Here is a 9871-nt window from a genome sequence, read left to right on the forward strand (position 1 = left end):
TTTTAATTGTTGTTTCACTTTTTTAATGATACCAACTTTAGATACATGTAGCTTCAATCTTTTAGTTGTCTTAAGGTCGTGATGTTCATCTTTATTGTATTGTATGTGTCACAAACTTTAACCTTGGTCATAACTTTTGCAATATTGAAGATAAGATAGTAACTTGATATTTGACATGCATGTGTATCTCATGGAGCTGCACATTTTGAGTGGTGACAGGTCAAGGTCATCCTTCAAGGTCAAAGGTCAAGTATATGGCTTCAAAGTGGCGCATTAGGGGGCATTGTGTTTCTAACAAGCACATCTCTGGTTCAAACTGGAGTTTTCAGTTATTCATGCATTAAGATCCTCTGTTAAATCTGTGGCAACATTCGTTTAACTTTCAGTTTTTTCTTGTGCAAATTTAGTTTTTCTCTGACTTGTCTGTATTTCTAATTTTGGGTGACTTCAATGGCTTTGGATACTGCACTTCTACTGACAGAAACTGCTCTAGCTTATTGTTATACTTTTTATATAGTCTTCTGCATACAGCATCATAAGACTTCTTATTTTCAGATACTAAAACATAATTTGTTTTTGCATGTTCCAGCAACCACTGACCAGTGTTGTTTTCCCCACCATTTTGGGAATGGGGCCGTGTCCCTTTGGATTGGGAAAAATCGCAGCGTTTTGACCAAATTTAGGAAATTAGTGTTGTTGTTTTGTTGCTAACAAATGCTTCAAACATGTGAAAAAACGTGTTTTAAATATTAAATTTAATAAAGCGTTACTTGTAGAGATGTATGGGAGATTAAATAAAACTTACTGAATTTTGAATTCCCTTTTATATGTAGATGTATTCAAATTGGAATGTACTAGAAAGACAGTTCTCAGTTAAAATATCAACATTTACACTTTCAAATTTTCAGTTTGTTGACTCGCATCAGTAAGAAAGCCCCCACTTTAAATAGTCTGCACAAGGTGATCAACAAATACAAGTGAATCGTCAAAATCTATGGTATTATCGCGATCGTGTGGGATAATAGAGGTACAAAGCGTTGTGCGTTCAGGTTCTTCCTTTTACTTCAGATTCAAATATAAACATGACGTATATAAACAACAACAAATATGGCGTGACGTCAGGGACGTAATACACTTAAGCGCGGCGCGGCAAATAACGTTACGTTACATTCACAACATTCTGGGGGCCGCGAAAAGTGACAATTATTAACAATCAGAGGAGAATATGTATCATTACTTATGATATCCTGAATCATTCGTTAAAATCTTAAGATTGCAGTAACACTAATTTGACCACAAGTATACACGTTGATTTGAAATGAATATCAAATGTTTATCACTCAATTTCTGAATAACAATTTCTTAACAACAATTTAATAAGTGTCTCTCGTATTTCAATTACATGTACACTCAACTGTCTATTTCGGTATTTCAATCACAATTGCGCGTTAACCTTTAATACTTAATTGTTCTCTATTCAACATCACTGACTGTTTCTAATGGATAGAGTTTCACTATTGGTCTATTTGTTATTCCACGTTTCGTCTTTATCTTCGCGGCACGGACTGAACCATCATTTCCGGTCATCAGCTCTAGGACTACAGCAAGTTTCCAACGGATACGTGGTCCCTCATCGTATATCTGCACGACATCTCCGACCCTAATGCGTTTCTCGTTAGAGCCCGTTGTTGTGTGGAACTCTCTTAAGGCAGTTAAGTACTCCGACTTCCAACGTCTCCAGAACTGTTCGATGATGTCTGACTGCTGCTTCGCCCGATTGGTTAGTGTCGTCTGGTCACTTTGAATTTGCGTCATTTCATCGTCGGATAAATGTGTGTGATGCGGAAGTGACGTCATCTTGCGGCCATAAAGAAGATGTGATGGCGTTAACGGCTCCAAGTCGTCGATGCTTGATGATACGTGCGTTAGCGGTCTATCGTTGATAACAGCTTCAATCTCTGTCACTATCGTCTGCAACGTTTCCATGCAAACGTATCGTCTTCCGAGGATCTTCTTTAGAGACGTCTTAGTGAGTCCAATGAGACGTTCCCAAAAACCACCGTACCATGGTGCACGTTTGGGAATAAATCGCCACTCTGTTCCCTTTCTGCTGAGCTCCTCTTGTACGACTTGGGAGTTGAATAGCTTCTTAAGGTGATTAGCAGCAGCAATATAAGTCGAAGCATTGTCTGATATCATCACCATGGGCAACGACTTCCGGCTGGCAAATCTACGGAACGCTTGAAGGAACGAGTCGGTTGATAGGTCTTGTACAACTTCCAAATGGACGGCTCTTGTTGATGCGCATGTAAAAAGGCAGATGTAGCATTTCGTTTCACTTCCGGTAGCGTTCTTTACAAATAATGCGCCAGTGAAATCTACACCTGTGACGCTGAAGGGTGGGGCTTCGCTTACTCTGACTTTGGGGAGGGGAGGTGGGTCTGGTGCTGCATAGGGTCTTCCGGTTACTCTGGTACACTGTATACATGTCCTTAGTAACGATCTTACACACTGGCGGATGGATGGTATCCAGTACTTCTGTCTGATCTGTGTAATGGTGCTGTTAACTCCGGAATGAAGTTGGTTCTTGTGGACATCGAACACAATCAATTTGGTCAGGACATGTTTCTTTGGTAAGAGGTAGGGAAATTTGACATCATACTCCAAGGGGGCGTTATGAATTCTACCACCACAACGAAGTAATCCTTGCTGGTCCAGGTACAATCTAAGTTGCTTAACAAGCGGTAAACGGGTACTGTTTGATTGAAGATTTTCTACTTCATCTTGAAAGTTGGTTGTTTGACACGATCTCAGCCATTTAACTTCTGCCTCTTTTAGTTCTGTTGCTGACAAGCTGTTGGTTAGTCTTTCATCTCTTGGTCTTCTGCAGTTGCGGATGAATCTGTGTACATAAGCGGTGACGCGAAGTAATTTCAGGTAAGTACTGTACTTCTCTATGTTGATGGCTCTATGAACGCCCGTGATCTCCGTGCAATTTAACATTACCACATTTGTCGCCTGCTGAGAACTCGTGTCTTCACTTTCGGATGTCTTCTGCAGAATTGACTGGTCGTATTTCCAAGTAGGCCATTCTTCTGAGTGAGGTAACCATGTCGGACCGGCGTTCCATAACTGGTTGTCAAGGTAGGTATCTGCTGATACACCACGTGTCAGTAAATCTGCTGGGTTTTCATGGGTGGGGCAATACCTCCATGGTGATTGATCTGTTAGCTGGTGGATTTCGTCTACTCGGTTTTGGACAAAGCGTTTCAATGATTTGGATGTAGTTAGCCAGTGGAGTACAATCTGGCTGTCTGACCAAAATGTCACTTTCTGTGGGGGTATGGACTTTTGTAGGTGGGATGAAAGTCTTGCTCCAATCAATGCTGCCATCAGTTCAAGTTGGGGTAGGGTTAATGTCTTTAGTGGCGCTACTCTGTTCTTTGCCATTACGAGTCTAGATTGTGATTGGTCGCAAATGTAGGCTGCTGTTCCGTAGGATTTGACGCTTGCATCTACAAATATATGAAGGCTGGTTTCACTGTTCACTGAGGGTAAGAATTGTCGGGAAAAGTTCACACCTGTAGCTCTGTTGAGGGATTTAGCTAGCTGGTTCCAGGTCTCGCATATATGATCGGGTAAAGCGGTATCCCAGTCATATTTGGCTTTCCATAGTTCTTGAAGTAAGATCTTTGCACTGACGGACACGGGGCTAAGTAGACCAAGGGGGTCATAGATCTGGGATGAGTGTTTTAGAATGGTTCTCTTCGTAACGACATCTAGGATTGGGATGTTTCTTTCAGCAAATGACATTTCATCCTTGACCGGGTTCCATCTCATTCCAAGTATCTTAACAACTTCGTCCGTATCTAGCACATTCTCTTTTTTTGCACGGGATCTAAGTGTTTCACTGTTGGAGGTCCATGAACGGAGGTTCATACATGCGCTGGACATCAAACGTCGGGACTCTGTGAAGTAGGTTAGTAGATCTGACTCTTTCTCGAAGCTTGAAAGTATATTGTCCACGTATATATCTTTCTCGATGACCTTGGCTGCGGGCACGTGCTTGTTTATTTCAAGATGTTTCAAAATGGTCGCACTAAGCATGAATGGCGAGCAGGTGGCACCAAATAACACGGACTTGAAACGGTAAGTTTGTAATGGGCTGTTGGGATTAGAAGTATCGCTTGTCCATAGAAATCTGGTAGCGTCTCGGTCTCCTTCATTTAATCCGACATGAAGGAAGGCTTTCTCAATGTCTGTTGTGATGGCGTAACCATGGAGACGGAATTTCACTAGTATGGTGGTAAGGTCATTCAACATGGGTGGGGTCGACTCTAAACAATCATTCAAGCATGGGAACTGGGTAGATGTGCGGCAGCTGCAATCATATACTATCCGAATGGGCGTGGTCGCTGAATCCTTTTTCACTGGGTGGTGGGGAATGTAGTGGAGTTGTCCTGTGGGTGGGGTATCGTTATCAATTCTCTCAATAAAACCACGTCGTTCCTGTTCAGCAATGATTTCGTCATATTTCTGGAGTAGATGGGGCTCTCTACGTAGTCTTCTCAGAGTACTCTCGGTTCTTGCTTTCACTATGTCGTAGTTACTAGGGAGGGGCGAGTGGTCTAGTTTCCAAGGTAATTTGGCAGTGTACCGTCCGTTCTCGTATTCTATGGATGAAGTCTGGTAATCCTTGAAATAGCGTGTCTTGTCTATATTCTCGTCGCTCTGAGTAACTCCCATACTCTCCAGATTCCAAAAACGTTCTAATACGTCCGTTGTCATAGGCGACGCCATTACATTGAACACGTGATCTGTAGCTCGGTTGTTTTGTGCTTGGAAAGGTCCCGATAACAGGTAGCCGATCTTTGATCTCACAGCGGTGGGTCCATTTCCACGTACTATGTGATCTTCAACGATATCCCAGTAAAAGTCTGCACCTATCAGCATCGAAATTGTAAATATGGAGTTTCCTGTAACTGGATGGGCGAGTTTAAGACCTTGTAGATACGGTAAATCGGACACTGATTGTTGGTATCTCTGGTTGAGGGGCGTTGAAATGGTAGGTACTATTAATACTCGTATCGGGATCTTCTGGCCTCTATCTGTAACAACGTTCACTATAGCCACATCTGTTTGCTGTGCTTTGTTGCTAGTGCTCCCGAACGACGATAAGTATATAGTTTCTGTGCCTTGTATAGGGAGTTCAAGTTCCTGTGCCAATTGTTCCGTAATGAACGACTTCTGGGCACCCTCATCGAATAAGATGTTTGCTTCAGTCTGTACTTTCACAGACGATACGGTTGCTATGGCAGTTTTTAACAATACATCCTTGTCTGGAAGGCTCGTGCATGAATGAAGTACGGCTGTTTCCGGCGATGCAGTCTCGGCGTTTTTCGTCTGGTTGTCCTTTTCTCCTGATTTGCAAATTGCCGTATGTTGTTTTCGCTGGCAGAATTGGCATCGTCTCCTTGAACCGCATTTAGCTACTTGGTGAGTGCCTAAACAGTTAAAACACAAGTGTTTCTCTTTTACTATTTTCAGACGGGATTCTGCATCTGGGTGGGTTTTACATTCATGGGATTTGTGGTCACTATCACAAAAGGCGCACTTTATCTCGGGTCTGTGTGATGAACTTCCGGTTGAAGGTCTTGGGTAATTGGGGGTGGCGGGATTTGTGGGCGTGGGGGGTTTCCTATATTTCGCTCCTGTATGAAATGACGCTGTTGCGCTGAACTCCTCTACTTCCGGTTCGCTACGGATGTTACCTGTTTCTAGGATTCCAATCTCCCTATTGATTGCACGACGCAGATCTTCTAGTAACCAACTGTTATCTCCCTTTTCACGAGCTAACTGCTTCTTAATTTCAACTGGCATCTTATCTATAACAACTGGGACTAGCAAACAACCTTAAGTGTCTTGACTCTGACCCATAGCTTCTAAACTCCGAATGTAGGTCTCCATTTTATCATGAAAAGTTCTCAAACTGGACACTTTACTGGACGGGGCGGGTAGTTGTAATAGAGCCTGCATGGAAGCGTGTATGATTTTATGTTGCTGGCCATACCTTTCCTTCAGTAGATCTATAGCACGTGCATAATTTGCGTTAGTCATGGCAAAACCTTCAATAACTCGTGCGGCATTTCCTTCAAGTTGTGATTTGAGATACGTGAATTTCTGGACATCGGTCAGATTAGCGTTCATGTGAATGGTAGACTCATATGAATCCCAAAAGGATTGCAATCGCAATATATCTCCACTAAAACTTGGTAATGCAATTTTAGGTAGCCTGTAAAATTGCGTCGAATCGCTACTGACTGAATGATTAGAATTGTAACTTACAGTTCTGTTGGGAAAGAAAGAAGAAGCGTCCGGGTTCAAACCATTGTTGTTGCTCTGCTGATTACATGAATTTCTCTGGTCATCTCGTGGTAGGTCGGTAGTATGCGGGGCTGCTCTCTTTTCCTGTTGATCTCGGAAAGCTCGTAAGCGACACAGCTGGATATCCAGTTCCGCTGAATACGTGTCTGTTTGAAAAATTTCTTCCTCTAATCCATCTATCTCCGTCTGTGAAAGTATTTTCTCAATCAGTGTCTCTAGAATCGTGACTTTCGCTTCGATAGCTTTGAGAATAGCGTGAAAATCGGTCAATGAATCGTTCTCCTTAGATTGTTCGATTTTCTCCAAATATTTCTCAATGAAGCGGCGGTGACCCTCTCTCTGTATCTGTATTTTCTGTAGATTCATTTTTTTGTAACGGCACCAATATCGCGATCGTGTGGGATAATAGAGGTACAAAGCGTTTTGCGTTCAGGTTCTTCCTTTTACTTCAGATTCAAATATAAACATGACGTATATAAACAACAACAAATATGGCGTGACGTCAGGGACGTAATACACTTAAGCGCGGCGCGGCAAATAACGTTACGTTACATTCACAACAGGTATTTTTGGTTATGAATGAGTTAACTGTACTCAGATTGTCCTCTGGGATGTATTGGTAAAATATTTTAAAGTTTGGTGTCACATCCATTAAAGCGAGATTATACGATTTTGACAAATATTAATTAATTTATATAAAATGTTAAAAAAACATATTCAACATATATTCCAATATAAATCAAAATAACAGTTATGAAGAACATGTGTCGAAAAATGCGAAATAAGTAAGATTTTTAAGTCTGAAATCGAAAATGTCTGTACATTCGAATTCGCCAGCATGTAATTCATGCATGTACGATGTGAATATTAATTTAGCTTAACGGCTCATTTTTAATTCCTGCAATGATATCTATTCATACGACACACGAACACTAACTAAAAAGACGAATGAATCGGTTATTGTAGGACAATATGTACAAAATATCTTCGTCATAATCGGGTCAGGGCGCTAATTTGTCTTAGCTGTATTCTATAAAATTCTTCTTCAATGTATAATTTGTCTTGTCTATTTTGTGTTATTGTAACACATTTTATCAATATATTACAATTTAATACATATATAAAAATCGTATAATCTCGCTTTAAGCAACACACATTTTTTGATATCCTCTAGAATAAGCATGCTGGAACAGCAAAACAGCAATACACGACCCATAGCAGTCCGCACAGGCTAATAAGGGACGACACTTTCCGCTTTTATGATATGCTTGTTTAAAGAAAGTATCTTCTTAGCAATAATCCAGTTTAGGCGGAAAGTGTTGTCCCCGATTAGCCTGTGCGGATTGCACAGGCTAATCTGGAATTAAACTTTAAACACATACATTAAACCCCCTTTTCACAGAGCAGGGCTCATTTTTAAAAATCACTGTGGGTCATTAGGACAACTTTCAGAGATATGAACTTGTCGCCTTTTCTTGCCGAAAACCGAACTGGACTTTTTATTATAAAAACACTGTTGCATTTTTAGCTCACCTGAGCAAATTGTGCTCATGGTGAGCTTTTATGATCGCCTTTTGTCCGTCGTTCGTCGTGCGTTGTGCGTCGTGCGGCGTCAACAGTTGCCTTGTTATTACACGAGAGACAACATTTATTGTCCAATCTTCATGAAATGTGGTCAGAAGATTGGTCTTAATGATATCTTGGACGAGTTCGAAAATGGTGTTGTTTGCTTGAAAATCATGGCTGTCAAGGGGCGGGGCATTTTTCTTTATATGGCTATAAATGGCTATAGTAAAACCTTGTTAACAATCTAGAGTCTACATTTATTGTCCGATCTTCATGAAACTTGGTCAAAAGATTCATCCCAATTATGTTTTTGACGAGCTTGAAAATTATGCTTGTTGCTTTAAATTGTTGCTTTAAAAACATGTCCACCAGGGGGCGGGGCATTTTTCCTTAAACGTCTATATATAGTTTTAGTAAAATAATGTTAACACTCTAGAGGCCACATTTATTGTCTTTGACAAGTTCGAAAATTGTTTGGGTTGTTCGAAAAACATGGCCACCAGGGGGCGGGGCATTTTCCTTATGTGGCTATAGTAAAACCTTGTTAACACTCTAGAGGCCGCATTTATTTCGATTATAATAAAACTTGGTGAGAAGATTTGTCCCAATGATATCTTAGATGAGTCGAAAAATCGTTCTGGTTGGTTGAAAAACACATGGGGGCGGGGTATATTTCTTTATATGGCTATATGGTTATAGTCAAACCTTGTTTACACTCTAGAGGTCACATTTATTGTCTGATCTTCATGAAACTTGGTCAGAAGATTCGTCCCAATGGTATCTTGGACGAGTTCAAAAATTGTTCCAGTTGGTTGAAAAACATGGTCACCAGGAGGCGGTGCATTTTTGTTTTATTTGGCTATTGTAAAAACTTGTTAACACTCTTTAACGTCACATTTATTTTCCAATTTCCATGAAACTTGGTCAGAATATTACCTTGGATGTGTACGAAAATGGTCCCGGTCTGTTTAAAAACGTGGCCGCCAGGGTGTTCACTATTCATGAAAGTCGGTTAGAACATTTGTTCTAATGACATCTTGGGCTGCACAGAACAGGTCAGTCCCTTTGAATCTCAGGTGATCGACTTTGGGCTTTTCAGGCCCTCTTGTTATAACAGGTATTTAATAATAAGTTTTTAAATGCTGTTAAAGTGTTTATAATGAAGTCGTGTGGTGTGTATTCATACATTTTATCCTCACAATCAGTCGTAAAGATAATCAATTACAAAAAACTTGCCAGCTGGACTCTGAGATTGAGCTGGTGAAGATAGTAGGGTCACTGGGTGGCTGGGTTGACTGTTGGCTGAAGCTTGGAGTTGGGAGTGTCTTGGGCGTAGCTGTCAAACAAATCCAGCTATCAATTATTTCACTGCCATTGGATAGAGAAATTGGAGATATGCCCTGGCTGCCTGTTATATCAATGACCAATGGTTCTTTGTTGATTTCCGAAAACATCAAGGATATTTACATAATTTACAATTCTGTCATTGATGTCTCCATTTTTTTGTTAAAAAGCCTAAACAAATTAAGACGGGTACCCCACCCACTTTCACGTTTGATTACCCTTAAATCAAGCTGAGTTCCATATCGTGCTTCAAAAACAGAGACATCAACGAACCTAAAAATGCAATGTAAGCTAATGATCAGAGATAAAAGCAGCTGTATGCTGTCATTTCCTGTGCGAATGGAAGAATTATATAAAAAAAATATTTGACATCCTCATCCTGATCCTGCTCAGATTTATCCATGGTGCAGACTATACTTTACAAGATGGCAGCTTATGTTGTTACTTTCAATCAAAACTGTTTGGGGCTGTACAGCTGTTTGAGTGTTATCTGGAACTTGGGTGCTGACATTTCTTGTCTTTCCATTTAATATGTGATGGCAAAGGAGATATTTTATAAGAAATATATTTAAATATA

At 40.6% G+C, this 9871-nt stretch overlaps 1 protein-coding gene across 1 annotated transcript; it reads right to left on the reverse strand.

Moving 5' to 3' along the window:
* Positions 1–1473: 1473 nt before the first annotated feature.
* On the reverse strand, positions 1474–5880 carry LOC127840561 (uncharacterized). Its single transcript, XM_052368972.1, has one exon. It carries the CDS (start codon positions 5878–5880, stop codon positions 1474–1476), a length of 4407 nt encoding a protein of 1468 aa, XP_052224932.1.
* Between the last annotated feature and the right edge of the window lie 3991 nt (positions 5881–9871).

Source organism: Dreissena polymorpha, chromosome 8 (genome assembly GCF_020536995.1).
Source record: "Dreissena polymorpha isolate Duluth1 chromosome 8, UMN_Dpol_1.0, whole genome shotgun sequence".
NCBI classification, from domain to species: Eukaryota; Metazoa; Mollusca; class Bivalvia; order Myida; family Dreissenidae; genus Dreissena; species Dreissena polymorpha.

Excerpts from the sequence above, each read along its gene's own strand:
- LOC127840561 (XM_052368972.1), bottom strand. The coding sequence starts at position 5,880 with ATGCCAGTTGAAATTAAGAAGCAGTTAGCTCGTGAAAAGGGAGATAAC.